The sequence below is a fragment of the Cucumis melo genome, chromosome 10 (assembly GCF_025177605.1).
Source record: "Cucumis melo cultivar AY chromosome 10, USDA_Cmelo_AY_1.0, whole genome shotgun sequence".
Taxonomy (NCBI): Eukaryota; Viridiplantae; Streptophyta; class Magnoliopsida; order Cucurbitales; family Cucurbitaceae; genus Cucumis; species Cucumis melo.
The window spans coordinates 7686675-7705083 of record NC_066866.1 but is presented as its reverse complement, the minus strand read 5'-3'; the positions used below and the strand labels follow the sequence as shown (position 1 = coordinate 7705083).

Sequence of the window (18409 nt, the reverse complement as noted above, 5' to 3'; positions counted from 1 at the left end):
TTCTTACAAATACAGTGTATTTGGATAGGTCAAAAAATGAGACAGAATATCACAATATAATGTATTTGTAAACAACATTTATTGTTGGTAAATCTTAACTAAATATGATATATATTTTATTGGTGGAGAAGATTGGACCAAAATCTCTTAAATTATAGAATCTGATATCCATTATGCAGGTTTCCCCAACATATGGTAATGGGTCACTTTCTGTTTCATCTTGAGAAAACAAAGATGAGAACAACTTTTTCAGAAAACAAAGTCTAGACACAAACAAAAGACTAATTAATTAAACAAGAAATCACCAGTACTAAACTTTAAACATTCACAATCGAATGAATAATCACATTGTAAATGTATACACTTACACATTGATGTGAGCAGCAGAAAATTATTATGAGCAAAAACAATGATTAAAGAAAAGGGTGCACTTATAAAGATAACTATAATTGGTAATTCAATAACTATGTCTATGACACAACAAAAATTTCTCAGCTTGAATTTTTCCAACTTCAGAGAAAGAAACTGTTTACCTTTTTTTTCTATTAATGACCAAAGGTTTTTCATACAAGACCTACATCATACGGACACCGATACCGATACCAATATCAGCCTCTTAAATCATTCCTACATTGTTTGCACCATCGCCAATTGCTAAAGTAATTTTCCTAATACCTTCGTTCACTAACCTTGTTACCTACAGAAATGGAAACAAAACAAGTTTACTACTAAATTCTCCATTAAATGAATAGCTTAAGTATGATATATGAAAAGTTGATAGTATACAAGGTGGTTAGCCCTAAAATGAGAATGAACGTCCTACCAGTGCCTTCTGTTAAATTCTTCCCATCAGTGATTAAAGCAAATGCAGCATGTGGATCATTTTTCCAGCTTGATCCTTTGTGAGGCATTGGTGATTTGATTCGAAATATTTTTAGATCAGGAACAACATTATACAAACATTGGATAAAAATCTAACCCAAAGTGCTTCCATCACTATGCTTCCGTCCCTGTGCTTCAAAACTCTAAAAAAACAATATTAAATATTTAACAAGTTAACAATTTAAAACAAAAAAATTTAGATAAAGATTTGAAAGTATGAATTTAGACAATCGAGTCATTATTCAGATTCTGAAATGCAGTTTCCATCTCCTTCAATGTGTTTATGAATTCTATATCAAAATGACAAAGTGTTAGCTAATATGGGATAATTGAAAGTTTTAAATGCGTACTTAAAAAAGAATATTTCTTTAGCATCGTCAATTTCTTCAGTCATGTCATCCAAAGGTTTAGATTGAATCCAATTCTGAGCACAAATGAGTGCCTCTATAGTTTGAGGAGTTAATGAGCTTTGAAAAGAATCTAACACCTCTCCTCCAGTGCTAAAGGTAGACTTAGAAGGCACAGTTGATATAGGAATATTGTAGATGTTCATGGCTACTTGGCTAATGATCTTAAATGGTGAGGAATTCACCTTTCACAAATTTAGAAAATTTAAATATTCATCTTCTATACGAGCCTCATCTAGATAACTAGTCACCTCTGTTTTAGCATCATCTAGACATGTTTTCTTACTTTGTTTAAATCTATCATGACCACCAGCACGTGCCTTATAAGATTCACTAGATGAGATAGAAGGTATTTCACTTTGACTTTGAAAGCCAAATCCTTTGATAGGTGTACATGATTGTGTTTGTGAATATTTTTCTTTTGAAATTCTCATATAATAATCATCACACAATCGAGAAAATGCTTCTTCAACCTTATTCTCTATATTTTTGCACAATCTTCTTCCAAAATTCATTAAAACAATATTCACATAAGCCAACTTGTACCTAAGGTCAGAACTATAGAAACATACAATAATAAATTGGTCTTCTCACTTGTAGTATACCCCAATACTTGTTGAATTTTGTCTGCATGCTTAATGTCATCTGACTCAATAATGCATTCTCATACAACGAGTATTCACAAATTATTTCTTGGATCAAACAAAGTTTGTGAAAAAAATGTTTGAAGTATCATAGATATAGATGCAGAAAACTTCATTGTTACCTCTGAAAAAGTTTTTAGGAACTTTACAAACACTTTTGCACTATCCCAATCTTCAGCCGTAGAAATATCATCCTTTGGCAAATAATTAGGGCCATGCTCCTCTAATCTTTCAAACGTTTGTTTACACTTAATTGCTCCATCGAACATAGTGAAAGTAGAATTCCATCATGTTGGAACATCCATCGTTAGACAATTTTTTGTTAGCATTTTATCTTCTTTAGCAAAATCTTAAAATATTTGCAATTTAGCACGAGATGACCTAACATACTTCACAACATTTCTGATTCAAATGATAGACACATACAATTCTTTTAAGGCATCACTAGCAATTAAATTAAGAATATGGGCACAACATCTAATGTGAATAAAATCACTATCCAACACCAACCTATTTCTACCTCTAAACTTTTTAACCAAGTAGGCAATTGCTACACTATTTGAACTCGCATTATCAACTGTTACAGTAAAGAGTCTATCGATACCCTAACCTTCTGAGAACTTTTCAACAGCTCTACCTATTGTATCTCCTTTGTGATTAGCTATTTGAAAAAAATTCAAAATTCTTTTGTGCAAGTTCCAATCATCATCGATGAAATGATCCATTATAATCATATAATTAATACTTTACACAGATGTCCATGTATCCATTGTTAAACAAACTCTTTGGCCACTTCGAGTTAATTCATTTTTTAACTTTTTTTTTCTCCCTCATATACATTTGAAAATTAAACAATCCTTTGCAACAGTTACTCTTGATGGAATCACAATCTTTGGATTTAATATCTGACAAAATTGATGAAATCCTTCACTTTCTACAAATTTAAATGACAATTCATCCATGATAACCATACTAACAAGCATTGTTCTACAATTTTCTAAAGTGAAGGATGTAGCCATCAAACTATTTTCAGAATCTCCCTATCCTTCAACATTATCTTCCAATGGATTTGCATACTTCTTACATTTCTTTAAATGTCTTTTTAGATTTCTGGTGCCATTTCTTTTGGAATCACAAGCATATGAAGTCCCACAATGTTTACAAGCAGCTCTAGTATATTTAGGATCACATCCTTGTACTTTTATAAAATGTTCTTATACCGATGATGGTGGTTTAACTGGTTTTCTTTTTCCTAACACTAGACTAGAACAACTTTGTTTTGAAGTCTCGTCTACAGAGAGTAAAGTCATCATAATAATCATCAAGCAAAACACACAGAAAAAACACACAAATTTATAGCTTAGTACATAGCCAGCCAGAACTACCAAGTAGTCACAAAAACATAATAAAATAAAATTCCTCAATCTTTACAATCTATGACAGACCATCATTGTCAAATTAAAATCTAGAACAACATTAATTTGTTCTATTGATCATGCACACAATAGCATAAAAATAACATACATTTTACCTCAAAACGGCATACAATTTACATAAAAACAGAGTTTAAATAATTGAGATAAAAACAACATACAATTTACATAAAAATTTACATAAAAACCGTATAAATTTACATAAAAACAATATAAGTTTACATAAAACAATATAAAGATAAAATGGGAATTTATCTTTTCAGAATAGCCACGTTAACCCTCCATGTACCTCTCCCTCCTCACTCAAACCCCAACTTTCATAGGCTTTCATTTTCATCAAATCGGACCTCACTCTTTTCAACACAAATTCTTTAATAAACACCATACTTTTTACCTCATCTACACAGATTTATCGTAATATTTACATAAAAATACTATAAAATTGTTAAATACCTCAAAAATTTCAACCCACGTCAGAGGCTACAGAGAAGATTGATAGAGAATGTGAGAAGATCTACGGAGGAGAATGAAGATGAACGAAGGAGAATGTAGAGGAGATCCACTAATAGATAATGAACGAAGACACCCACAGACAGGAACAAATAACAGACAATGAAGAACATAAGGAGAATGAAGACTGAAGAATGCTGCTTCTTTTCTTTAATTTTAAGTTGGGTGTAAAATTTTTAGCCTAATCAGGTGAACTGCACCCGACCTTGAACAAACTGAAATCACTTTAGTTCGGTTCAATTCTATACCATTTTTCTTTTAAACCAATCTGACCCGACCCGAACCAGTCGGTTCAGTTTGGTTTTTTACACCCTACTTGAAATTGTCATAATAATAGTCAAAGAGAGCAGAACTTGTCATAGGCACTCATTGTCTCTTTTGTGTGTGTAAAACACTCCTTCTCAGATGTGTGTATAGATATGTATATATTAAAATTAAAAAAAAAAAGACAATTCTTATTATGATGGAGGTTTGGCTCTATCTAGGTTCAATGCCTCACTTTACTTAAGGCAATGTTAAGATTTTCCAGCTAAAACTTAGTAAAACCAAACAAGGATAGAAAGAGAGGCAGCACTCTGTAAAAATATATTCATATTCAAAGATAATGTTCACAAATAGACCAAGAGTAATAAAAGAATAGAAGACAATAAACAAGAAAACAATGGAAAGAACAAGTATGAAGAAAGGCCTATGAAAGGGCAAAAGTGGTAATTGAGTGCAGTAGAGTCAACATACATGTGCTCCTTCCATATCCTTGTCCTTATCGCTATATCATTGTTGATATTAGTATGAGCAATATGAACAAAGAAGAAGAAGAAAAAGGTACAGTTGATTTAACCAAATTCGGTCAATTGATTTTATGGAATAACTTAAAACAGTTCAAACTTCTTGTATTAAAGAATATTAGAGAGATCAAGAAAAGAAACCATTAAGATAGCTTTGAGGTTGTCTCTATTGAAATGATCATAAAACATGTCAAATATCTCACTTACAAGAATTTTTTTTTGACAGCCATGATTTATACTTGCGTATTCATCAATGACAATAGAAGCAATATTTGTGGTTTAATTTCTTCACAACAGGAAAGGCAATAGGGGGGAAGTTTTACTTTCTTTTTTGTTTCTTTTTAATTTCTTTTACAACTAGAGATTATAAAAGGATTCGAATTCAAAACAAAAATGCTTTAGAATGGATTTGAGTGAATTTAAAGATTTTTAAAATCAACATATATACTCAGCTTAGAATTGTTGGAGACTCTTTGTCATTCGAACCCCTCTCTCTCCCCTCCCCCACAAAAAAAAAAAAAAAAAAAAAAAAAAAAAGAAAGAAAGAAAGAAAGAAAAATATTTGGAATTGGGTTCTATTGTGATTATGTTTATTTTAATTTTGAGAGTCAATTCCCCTTCTTTTTCTTTTGCATTTTCTTGAAAAAAAGAAAGAATTCCTTTCTAATCGGATCCTCCAAGGATCACATTCTTGTTCTTGTTCTTATTATTTTTCTTTTAATTGTTGTTCTTGTTCTTATTATTTTTCTTTTAATTGTTGTTCTACTCACATGTACACAAAAAAAAAAGAAAAAAAAAGAAGATATATACAACAAATTTAATAATGTCATATTTATACTTCTTCCATCCTTTTCTCCTCCTTTTTCCCAACCTTTTCCTTTTTCTCCTCCCTTTCTCTTTTCAAAAATACAAAATAAGGTGAAAAATAATTCATAACTGCATCACTTGCACAAGAATGAAGAGTTAAAGTTTATTATAAACAAGAGACAACATTATTTCGATTTAAATAAATAATGATAGTAATTCATTTGTTGTTGAGTCTTAGTGTGGGTAACTAAGAAGAAGTTAAAACGTCGATTCAGTTTTATTGATCTCTTTTGGGCTTATGATACTGATATATGTCTACATAAAAATAGACTAGAAACCTTAAAAACTACATATGACCAACCAACAACTAACATTCTTCTTTATTCTGACATTGGAAAATCACTAAAACACCAAGAGTAACAGAAGTCAACCAAATTCTTTAACATTACTAAAACACCAAGAGTAATGACATAAGTCGACCACAGATCCACAACTTTTAAGTAGAAGACAAACTTCAAGAGTAGTAAGAAAAAAGAACAAGAAAACTAAAATAAAACACTAAAAAAGAGGAAGATATTTACCTTGTTGATGCAAAGAGATAGTAAGCAGAGACGTCATCGATGAAAATGGAGGCAAATAGAATCGTGCATGGCCCGTGGTAGGGGGTTTCGGTATGTGTGTGAAGGGGAGGGGAGTTTTGAATGGGGGTGAGGGTTTCAAGCGAATGAGATTTCCAAAAGAATGACTTCGCGTGCGTGGGTTCCTTTGTGGTGGGCAAATGTTGTCGACGACAATAAAGTCAAACGGAGTCGCCATACGCGACCAGCAGCAGAGGTTTCGATGTGTGTCGGGGTCATTTTGAATGGAGTTTTTCAAAGGGGTGAGGGTTTTGACCGATTGGTTTTTGGCCAAAGACTTTGCATGCAATAAAAGAAAAATTTGGGGGGGAATTTTTTCTTTTTTATTTTCCATTTCAAGTAATAATTTTTATTTTCTCCCTCACTTTTAATAGCCTATTTAAAATGGGCTATCTCCAAAGCAATTAAAAGGCCTATTTGTTGTAGCATAAGATTTAGGACAAAATAAGTCGACAAACAAGTAGGAACAACATACTGAATGTGTTCGTGTTCAATTCTAAGCTAACTAGACACTAGCCATTGTTTTGGAACAACACAATCAATGAACAATTCTAATTTTAGCTTTTGTTATCATGGAACCTTTGCTTAACAATTCCAAATTAGGATCGGATCTATAAAAATTGATTAAACATAAATGGCTAATTGTCAGTATTTCCAATTACATTCAATCACAAAAGTAAAGCAAGAAAAGATTTCTATTGTTCAAAAGGTTCCCAAAATACAAATATTCAAAATCTCAAGAATGCCAATGAAAAGATAAATCCAAAATTTTGACCTAGATATAAGTGTACCTTAGCCTAGACACAAAGGAAAAAGCATTAAAATAATATCCAAGAAAGCCTTCTAAACAACTAGACAAAAAAGTACCTAAAACATATCAAGAAAGTGTCTACAAAATATGTGTCAAAGGTATTTATCATAGAGCTGTAACTAGGGCTTTTAAGCCCAAAAACGTAGCGACCCCACAACGCCTTAGAGCAGTGCCGCGACTATTGACAAAGCACAAAGCCTCCTTGTCTGTCAAAGTTTGGAGCATCGCGATTCCTAAGCCTCAAACATGTTTGTATCTTTGGGTAATGCCTAGCCTCAAACATGTCGAATTCTATTTTCTTGCTCCGTTGATGCTCTAAACATTCAATAAAGCTCATTTAGTCTTAAAATGAACATTAAGACCAAGAATGACCTGAATTAAGCTCAACACCTACAAAATCATGGAATAAAGACGTTAAATACTAGAACCACTTGAATTTAAGCAGAATAAGATAACGTATTTTCAATGCAATAAAAAAAGAATAGGACGAGGCTTTACAACCTCTAACTCTATCACCTAAGGCTTTTCAAGATGAAGCACAGGCTCATACTTAACGTCACAAACTTGTTATGGGCATGTTAAAGGATACACATCATCATCATCATTGAATGAATGATTGCAAGGAACTCGACCTCGGTGGTACAAATATAATGCATTGCTTTGGAGAGCTCTCCACTGAATGCACAAAATCTTGGCTTGTAGTTTAAGGAATTTTCTAATCAACTTAATGGTCGATGTCGGTTACCTGACTTCTTCACATCTTAATAGTCATAGAGGGTGGTTGCAACAACCGCTCATCTAGCCTTCCAATTGATTTAGAAACTTGAGAGATAAGCTCTACCAAGCTTTGAAGGTTAGTTCTAGTCTTCAATCCAAAATAAAGACTGTCTTACTAGAAGCTTAAGAACTTTTGCTGTTTATGGAAAAGTTCTTGTTGAAACTTAAAAGAGTTATTACAAAGCCCCCTAACTAATTCCTATAAAGTAACTGAGTGGGATAGAAGCATGCATCGACACGATATATGCGGTAGGGTATGAATCATAATGGCTATAGTCCCATCCTAGTTTTCCGTAGCCAAAGGATGCATATACTATCTCGATAGATGGAAATCTTATCCAATCACTATGAAGCCCTCCCATGGAGTAGTCTCATGGCATCCAACTCGATTGCAACCTAGGACATGCTTGCTCATGATGGTCCACTAAAGAGCATATCCTACACACCTACACTTGTTGCAATCTCCCCGTTGCCATTTGTATAACCAAAGAAGTCAACTAAAAAGTTTGCTCGTGAAGGTCATGGACCTCGTCACTAGAAAGAGATGCTCCACTAAATTTTCTCGAACCTTGTTTTTGATATCTTGCCATGCTTAGAACATTGACACAAAAAGAATACAAATCAAAGCAAAGGGAATACTTTAACCAAAAACTAAATGCTACCTATACTACTACGCAGTACAAGTCGCAAGATGATATAACTTGTAGAAATACTAGTTATTATAGCCTTCTAGGTAAAATAATGAAGCCATAACAGGAGAAAAAAAGGAAAAAAAATGGATAGAAAAATAGACAAAATAAGATGTTTATGCGTCACAAGTATGAGAAAAGTAAATATGCTTGTTTATCACTATTTTTATGTCTTAATGCAGGATTTTTAGGTGAAAGAAAGGGGAATAGCCAAGTGATAAACGTCAAGCAATAAGGTGCACGTCAACCGAATGATAACTTGTAGAAATACAAGTTATTATGAACTTTTTGGTAGAACAATGGAGCAGAAATGTATGATAATGCGACAAAACATGTAACTTCTATTACAAATTTGTAAATATAAAAGAATACAACTTGTAAAGTTGTTTGGTCTAAAGGGACCAAACCCTAGAGAGTTCAATTGAAGGTCTAAGTTCTAATTGGAACTTGTTGAAAGGACTAGCCTTTCCGCCTTCTGTAAAAGATTTCATCCTCTTCTCCGATCAACCTTGTAAGTGAGAGCTTAGAGAGAAATTAGAAAGAGAATCCACCATTTTCTTCCCAAAAGCTTGTATAAGAGCCAAAGAATGCTTAGGCATTCTGCAGCTCAGCTTTCATCTCTTGACCTTCTAGTTTTGTATTTCATTGTAATATATGATGTTCATATTGTATAGTGGTTGAAGACCTACATTCTTTAATACATTGCAAGTTTATCCCTTTTAAATCTATCATGACTTAACTATTCACCTATCAAAGTGTTGTAAAAAGTTTAGGCTGGTGATAAGTTCTTGATAAGATGGCTAATTTATAAGGATTCACGCGTTATTTGAGCTTTACTCAATCGCATGGCAAACAATTTTTGCCAACTACTCGAGAGAGTCAGTAGCAAAGACGACAAAGTTAGTTCATTATCTATCCTCTCATCATTCTATACCACCTATTACAAAATTCTAGTGTACATAGTAGGTTTAGTACTTAGACATACTTTTACCTTATATTGTATAGCTATACCGCCTAGATGATAAGTGAGCTTTATAGCTAAATTTTGATAGAAATTTTCTGTGTTTGACCCAGGACTCTCAAGGAAACCCATCGATTTACTTACACTTGGACGAGCAATAGGAAAATTTGTATTACACGCATATCATTGAAAGACTAGCAACGCATGAATAGGAGTTGCACCTTTTATCCTATGAGCCCTATTCTATTTGACTAATAAGTCGCTCAGTTAGGGCCTAACATGAAATATCTACAAACAATTGCATATGCACATGTATCACACATCAAACAAGCACCTAATGACAAGCGAAAAGATGCTAGGTGGTCTACATCGCTAAAAGATAAGAATGGTTGGCCCAAATGTTAGAAAAGAACATAAAGATGTTTTTAGCACCATGCAGCTTTAACAGAGAATGAATGAAGTCCAAACGATGTTATGTACCATCTGCTTTTGCCTATGAATACAAGGTTATCTCCTCATAACAAAGTGTGCGAAAATTTGGAGATCAAGCTCAACTTCACTCCCTAACTTTTTTCTATATTTTAGGTGAGAGATTCGAAAAGAGTTAAGAGGAATCCAGAACCTGTTCCCCTTCAGTGTATTAGGCCAAAATGGAGTCCATGAGCATAATAAATTATGCCCAGAGGCTTGGCTCATTCCTTGTAACTTTCACTTGTAATTTCTTTTCATTTTGTATTTGTAATTTGAACCCTAAAGCCCAAAGGCCTAAAGTTCTATTTATATATGGAAATCATCACTACTTTCACCCACCCATATCCTTATCTTTCAATAGCATTAATTCTTTGTAATAATGATAAAATGCAAGGTATCAATAGTTAGTAGAGAATTTGGATGTTGGCATTACTTATCTCTTGTTCAGTTAAATGTTGTACTTAATACATAATTCTATTCGAGAGAAAGAATGAAGTATTAGGCATTGTGACTCGAAAGATAATAACTTAGACTTAACTAAACAGGGAGTTGTCAACTCGACATCCCCCTCTCACTCCCCGCCCAACGGTCGGACGTGGCACTCCGACGAAACCCGTCCACCGAGCACAAAGCAATCGCAAGACATCTCGTATCCTCACAAACAAGCATGCTTAGAGTGCATGCCCACACCGAGGTGCAAGCATTGTCTAAGCAAGCCCATCCGAGCATCAACTCAAGATCCTGATCTCACTCCCTGGCTGACGTACAAGCCCGTCGTTTTGGCCAAATCCCTCCACCAAGCACGAAGCAATCGCAAGACAAGCACACTTGGAATGCACGCCCACACCGAGGTGCAAGCATTGTCCAAGCACGCCCATCCAAGAACGTCAATTTGACATCTCGCTCTCACTCCTTGCCCGACGTAGGGGCCCGACATTCCATCAATTTTGACCAAACCCTTTCACCGAAGTGAATGTATAGATATAATCTTATCAGTGAATTCCTTCTTAACATACATATCATAAATGTGAGTGTGTGTAGCGTTAAGACACTGAGAGGTTGCTCGTCTTAATATAGGATGAGTTATAGATAATGCAATCAAATAGATTAGCTATAAATCATTTGATAATTTTGAGTATTTGCATCTCGAAAGCTGAACAAGTATGACTTAGGCACCGAGAGGAGGCTCGTCCTAAATTTTAAATTAACAAATGATTTGTTTCTCCTCAATCAACTAATTAACCTTGTAATGTGTTCGAGTACATAAGCTTTCCTTCTCCCATCTCACCTAATTAAAATTGAATTCACAATTACAGATAATCACCACATTTACTTTCATCTTGTCTTTCTTCGTATATAGTATAGTTAGGTTAGAATTGTTTATACTGTATAGTCATCAAATGAATTTAAATCACACGTCATAAACTTAAGTAACGATAATGATTTCGTTGTTCGACCCTAGCTTCCCAAGAAAACCTCTCTTCAATTTAGTTTCTTGGCATAATTTATTTGAAGTTGAGTTTGAATATTGTTTATATTAACTGGTTCATGACAGTGAGTCAATCCTCTTTGGATCTTCTTTATGTTCAAGGAATTGAGAGGAGAAAAGAAATGTTATCTTATCTTAGGTTTCCCACATCTTGATTGTTGATTATTTAATGTTATTTGAGAAAAAGAGCATTTCTGCACCATTGTTACAAACTTAAACTTTGTTTGAACTTTCCAATATTCTGCTATGAAGGTTCCATCTATGAAGGTAGATGAAAAGTCTATTGAATTTGAGTTTGTGTAGGGAATTTCTTAGGCAAAGATGTTTTGTTCATAATTAAGATCTCTACACGATGAAATATTCCTTGAACTTAATCCTTCACTAGAAGAAATTTGACCTTTAATGTCGGTTTAAAACCGACATTAAAGGGCTCTAATGTCACTTGGCAACCGACATCTTTGTGAGCGTTATTAAAAGCCTTAAATGTCGGTTTAAAACCGACATCTTTGGTAGTATTATTGAAGCTCTTTAATGTTAGTTGGGCTTTAATGTCGTTTTAAAACCGACATTAAAAAGGCCAACAATGTCGGTTTATCCGACATTATAGATCCCAATAATGTCAGTTTAAAACCGACATTAAAGCCTTATTTTGGATCCATTTTTACAAATTCATTTTTATTTAATTGTTGCATTATTGTCCATTTTTTATAAACCAACATTAGATTCATGTAGATAAATATTTTTTCACTCCAACTAATCAATATAATTAATATTATTTTAGAAACTATAATATTTGTCTTTTACATTTGTATACACAAAATAAAATTTTAATATTGTGTTTATATATACATTCTACAATGATACATGAAACAAGATCCTAATATAATACTTAAATAAGAAATTCTAAACGTCTTCTCAGTCTCCATCCTTCAGTAATAGTCTGGCTATCTACACAATCACTTAGCTTTCAACCCGATGTCTTCAATCATTCTATAAGCAATATCAAAATAAACCATTAATCTTCAGAATTATTCTAACAGAATAAAAAGAACTTGTAACCCAATTGTGAGACCCAAATTTGACATCCTTTTCTCCCTCTTTCTTTTTGGCACCTAAAACCATATCAACATTAAAACACATGAAACAAAGGGGATAAATAAAAATACAATTATAAAGTGATGAAGCACAAATAAAAGCACAAATAAAGCACAAATCAACATTACAATCATACAGTTTCTTGATCTCGGTCATGGCATTCTCTACAAAGGCATCCACCTTGTCATCGTATTTCTCGTAGAACATGGGCACAATGAAGAGCAAGATAACTTCTATTACACAATGATTTGAGAAAAAAAAGTAAATAAAATGCAAGACTTCAAAGAAGTAAAAAGGAATACAAATTTATTAAAATGTATAACTAAACCTTATTCACCCATCTAGAGTTGCCATACCAGTCCAACAATCCTAGCAAGAATCTAACTAAAATAGAAATTCGTTCCGTGAATTAAAAAAAAACCAAAAGAGTACATGAAGAACATAACATAGCCACCAACTTTATCAGCAGTATTCACCTCACCACGAGATAACAATTGGCCCAAAGAAGAGCTTATAGTTGTTTAGAATGGAACTGTTTAAACTACATATATACATACATACTCTTCATTATTAAATCTCTTTTGTTTGTCCCTCTACAGAGCATCTTACTCTTAATTTTAGAAAATTACTCATCAACGACAACATTGTTTTTATAGAGAAAGTTAAACAATGGAGAAAAAAATGACATGACGCGTAAACAAAAATTTCTAAGTACTTGAATTTTGGAACTTGAAATAACTGCTGCGAAATTAAACCATTTGAGATATATATACCTAGCTAATCAAAGTCCTTCTAACTAACAATATTCTCTTGAGGCCAAAAAAGCAAGTTCCAATTATGAAATTTTAACTACAAATACTTGCAACACAAAATTCTTTCTCTCGAACAAAAAGAAGTTTCTATCAACCTTAAGGAAGTTTAAGCACCTGGTTTGAAGATGTTGGGGTTGATGCCCTAAATCTCGTGGTCTTGTAGTTTGTAATTGTATATATTATACAAACTTTTTATTTATCTAATAAAATAAAGTGTTTTATTTTATTTGATATTTAGTTGCATTAACTCACAAAACCAATAAACTAACATCCAAGGTTATCTTCTGTAACCTAAACATGTATGTGGAGACATACAAGTGGATCATGTTTAAGTGATAACCTAAATGGTCTGTAGTAAATGGATAAGGCTGGATACCTTATCCTGGTGACACTACGAATACGGCCTGCTTTGTAGTTGTTACAATTGTTCTAAAGTGCTACAAATGATTTGATCCTAATCATTTATGTCGAGACATTAGAGCGGGGGTATTCTATACAAAGAGTTTGTATAAGACCGGACCATGAAATGAGTAGTCTCTCTTATTAACACCGTTACTAGTTGAGACTACATTTAACCAGGATGACTATAGGTGACTTGACCTGAATCTTAAGTGAGTTGTGAACTCCTGCCTATGTAGGCGATCCTTTGATTTGTATGGGTGAGACTGGCCTATGTAGCCGACTCAATATGCCTACCATTTTGGAGATTCGTCTGATTGGGGAGCTGGGAACGCAGCTACACAAGAAGGAATTCACTCCTTCTCTATAGATAGAGTAAGTAGAGAATTTGCTCTTTTAAGGGTTGATTTCAGGGCTTGAACAATGTGGTGCCACACCCTCTCTTGGCCTGAGAGGAGTTCAGTTATAGTAGGACTATAATTATTGTTCATTAGAGGAATCAATGGTACTTAAGGAGTTAGATGTAACTACAGCGGCAAAACGGTAATTTTTGGCCTAGCTGTACTTACGAGCAATTTATGAAGGGTCATTGCACTTTTGATTGGTTATATCTAATGGACACAAAAATATATCTACAGTTAGAAGAGTGCAACTATTAGTCTTTAGTGGAATGACTAATAGTTAATGAATAGAGATTAAATTTAATTAAAGAGTTTAATTAATTAATCTGATTTCATTAGAGCTTCAATCTGTAGGTCCATAAGGTCCCCTTGTTAGCTCAATAAGGATAAATGAGAATCAAATTTATTTTGGTTTAATTTGAATTGTTCAAATTGATTAAAGGGAATAAATTGTATATGATACAATTAATATAATGTATTTGATACATTATAATGTAAAGTTTTTTATGAGAGAAGTTAATATTTGAATATGATTCAAATAATAATAATAATATGAATGAGATTCATAAATAAACTATAGGTTAAAATTGAATTCGATTTATATTAGAACTATAGATTATATGAGAGAACTAAATCATTGGTTATATTATATATGATATAATATAAAGTTTATATTATATGAGATATAATATATTTGTAATTAAATTTATATTAATTTTATATTATATGAGATATAATATATATTAATTAAACTTATATTGATTTTATTTAATTTAATTAATATATATATATATATATTAATATATTTAAATAGAATAGAATAACTCCCTTGGGAGTTATTCTACGTGGGAAGGATGGGGAAGTTATTTGATAACTTCCCCCTCAATTGTTGAGATTTGTTTTAAAAGAAAAAAAAAAGGAAGATTTTTCTTTTTAGAACAGCACAACACAATCTTACGATCTCTGTATTCCAACAAAACAAAATTCTCTCAAAAGCTTCTTCCCTCACCAAAATTACAGAAGCCCACAACTCTCTGTGATTCTTTACTTAGAGAATAACGAGGAAGATTTTGTGGTGTCACGAAGCTTGGAAGAAGAATTGGTTCTACAAAGGTCAGTTTATTTTCACCTTTTCCATGAGAAGCATGTTTATTATTTTTCTTTGAATTTATTGGTTTCATAAATTGAATTCCACTCGTACGGGCGTTCATAAGCTTTCGCTTTAGGAATTCTATTCCTACAATTGGTATTAGAGCCAGGTTGTGCAATTGTTTTTTCAATTTTTTTTGAAACAAAATTCAAAGAAAAGGTGGGTATTTTTTCTCTTGTATGTGGGTTTGCAAAATAGATGTTTTCGATTTTGGCACCTTAGATTACAGTTTCCTTTTTTATTTTTCATTAATTTGATTGATGTAAGGGGCTGTTGTTTTGGCCATTTTAATTCTGTAATCGAGTCTGTAAGTCCGTGTCGTTCGAGGCAAGTGTTGCTGGGTTGATGAACGATTTTCGGAGGCATTACGTAGGATTTGTTTTTTCCAGTTCGTACAGATTCAAATCTATACAGAGTTGCAGCAGATTTTGTTATTAAAAACAAAATTTACGCGCGTCTTACAAACATTGTGGATTGCTTCCTGGTGCAGTGGCTGGTTGTCCATTACTGTTGCAAAAGTTCGTGGCTTCGAGTTCCAGATCGTGCAGTTTTTCATTTTTTTTTCCTTTTGGTTTTAATTAATTAAATTAATATAATTTGATTATATTAATTTGATTATTTTTTTAGGAGTGCCAAATTTGGTCTATTTTGCTTTTAATCTTTTATTGCATGTGATGTTTTATTAAACTAATTATATACATAATGTATGTCATATAGTTTAAAATCCCACCTTAGGATTATAATTATCATGCATCATACTTAAATATAAGTGTTGTATTTTAGTTGCATGATTTTCTAAGCATGCTCATGCATCATATTTAATATAATTGTTATATTATATGATAGCATGTATAATTAATATATATCCATGCATCATCCTATAATTTAAAATGTTGTATTATATAGTTTGATTGATGGATGTTTTTATTTTCATTGCATTAATATAATTGTTGTATTGTGTGATGAAAATGAAAATGCATTGAGCATGTCACTACTTAGAGAATATATATATTAAATGACATTAGAATTGCATGTTTATAGATTTTAATTATTTTCTTCCTTATAAGTGTTATAAGTCTATGAATTTAGAATTAAAATCTATAATAAAGAGTTGCATGCTAACATAAGGTCACAATTAGTTTTAAATAGTTTAAAATTAATTCACCTAGACCTTAATGAATAATATTTCTAATGAGATTAGAAATAGGGTTAATCTTTTCTCGTTTTATTAGGATTAAAATGATATCAATAAAAGATTAAATTTATAAAATATTTGTCTATAAGGGACCTTTGTCTAAGGAAGGTTCTGTCTAGGCTGGGGTACTTAAGCTGACGGTAACGGAACACCCCTACCTGGGAACTGACCTGGAAGGTGAATTAGTCAAACATTTTATAAGCATGCAATACATGATTATATTTATCAAAGTGTTTGATGAACAATAATCATATATTGTTAAAACTATCCAATATAAGAGTTATATTTGGCCAATTTAACAATAGACTTAGATAAATAATTAGCCGTATTTTCTAAGTTGTTTTTTTAAGTAAAACACTAAGTGGGAGGAAATGAGGTATATGATACTTCATTTTTCTTTTCATGTTTCTCCTTAAACATTCACACCGTGAGACTTATGCTCGGCCTCGAGGCACCTTTGCTTGTGTCCCCCTACGGGTGGTGTTTGTGTAAGTCAATAACAAGGTGAATGGAGATAGTGTTTATAGTAAGTGGGAGAGGGATGTGTGTCAACACATCCCGCAGTCTCTTTCATTAGTTTTTAGTAAATTCTCATGCTCGGCCTTGAGGCACCTTTGCTTGTGTCCCCCTACGGAAGGTGTTTGCATTAGATTTTACTCAAACTCCAGAAATGGATAAGATTTCTTTAGTTTTTGCTCCAATCGGTTTTTTCCCTACGGATTACTTATTGGGGCGGAACTCTAGAATCTAAAATGAAAGGTTACACTTACAAGAAATTTTTAAGTAAGTTAATCATTTCTTGACTAAACAATGATGACTAACTATTATAGGAATAAGAGTTATTCTAGTGTAATATTTAGTTGAGATTGTCTCAATTTAGTGAAGGGATAATTAATCACCCTACGGAGATTTTTATCCTACCTCACTGAAGCATCATTGCAAAATAGATATCACTTAGGATACATTAAAATTTTGCTAAATTGATTGGTTTTATATGGAAAATGCTAGTATAACTAATATAAATAAATTGTATGTTTTCAGTAATTTGATAATGACGAGTGCTACTTTGAATATGCTGGCTGCTGATAAACTTAATGGCAATAATTATGCATCTTGGAAAAATACTATCAACACTGTGCTAATCATCGATGACCTTAGATTTGTCCTAGTTGAGGAGTGTCCTCAAGTCCCAGCTGCTAATGCAACTCGAACTGTTCGAGAACCATATGAGCGTTGGGCCAAGGCAAATGAAAAAGCCCGAGCATACATCTTGGCAAGCTTATCTGAAGTATTGGCCAAGAAACATGAATCAATGCTCACTGCTCGTGAGATTATGGACTCCTTGCAGGAGATGTTTGGTCAGGCCTCTTATCAGATCAAGCATGATGCTCTGAAATACATTTATAATGCCCGTATGAATGAGGGAGCCTCAGTGTGAGAACATGTTCTCAATATGATGGTTCATTTCAACGTGGCAGAAATGAATGGGGCTGTCATCGATGAAGCCAGTCAGGTTAGCTTTATTTTGGAATCTCTGCCAGAGAGTTTCCTGCAATTTAGAAGCAATGCTGTTATGAATAAGATTGCTTATACCCTTACCACCCTTCTCAACGAGCTACAGACTTTTGAGTCTCTGATGAAAATCAAGGGACAGAAGGGAGAGGCAAATGTTGCTACTTCCACAAGAAAGTTCCATAGGGTTTCGACCTCTGGAACTAAGTCTATGCCTTCTTCATCTGGCAATAAGAAGTGGAAGAAGAAGAATGGTGGCCAAGGAAATAAAGCTAACCTCGCTGCTGCTAAAACGACCAAGAAAGCCAAAGCTGCAAAGGGAATATGTTTCCATTGCAACCAAGAGGGACATTGGAAGAGAAACTGTCCCAAGTACTTGGCAGAAAAGAAGAAGGCTAAACAAGGTAAATATGATTTACTAGTGCTAGAGACTTGTTTAGTGGAAAATGATGATTCAGTCTGGATAATAGATTCAGGTGCCACTAATCATGTTTGTTCTTCATTTCAGGGAATTAGTTCCTGGCGGCAGTTGGAGACTGGA

The 18409-nt window shown here is 33.1% G+C and overlaps 1 protein-coding gene and 1 long non-coding RNA gene across 3 annotated transcripts; one reads left to right on the top strand and one right to left on the bottom strand.

Annotated features, from left to right (window-relative positions):
* Positions 1-419: 419 nt before the first annotated feature.
* Positions 420-6347, bottom strand: LOC103500263 (uncharacterized). 2 transcript variants are annotated; one of them, XR_540019.3, is made up of 3 exons: positions 6050-6347; positions 824-1025; positions 420-697 (listed from the first exon to the last, which is right to left on the bottom strand). It is a non-coding gene; the product is annotated as an uncharacterized LOC103500263 (long non-coding RNA). The 2 variants fall into 2 exon arrangements; XR_007823849.1 differs by lacking the exon at positions 6050-6347 and adding an exon at positions 2056-4947.
* Positions 6348-17407: 11060 nt separating this feature from the next.
* LOC127151366 (uncharacterized) lies at positions 17408-17794 on the top strand. The gene has a single exon (XM_051090937.1). The coding sequence runs from the start codon at positions 17408-17410 to the stop codon at positions 17792-17794; it is 387 nt and encodes a 128-aa protein (XP_050946894.1).
* The last annotated feature ends 615 nt before the right edge of the window (positions 17795-18409 follow it).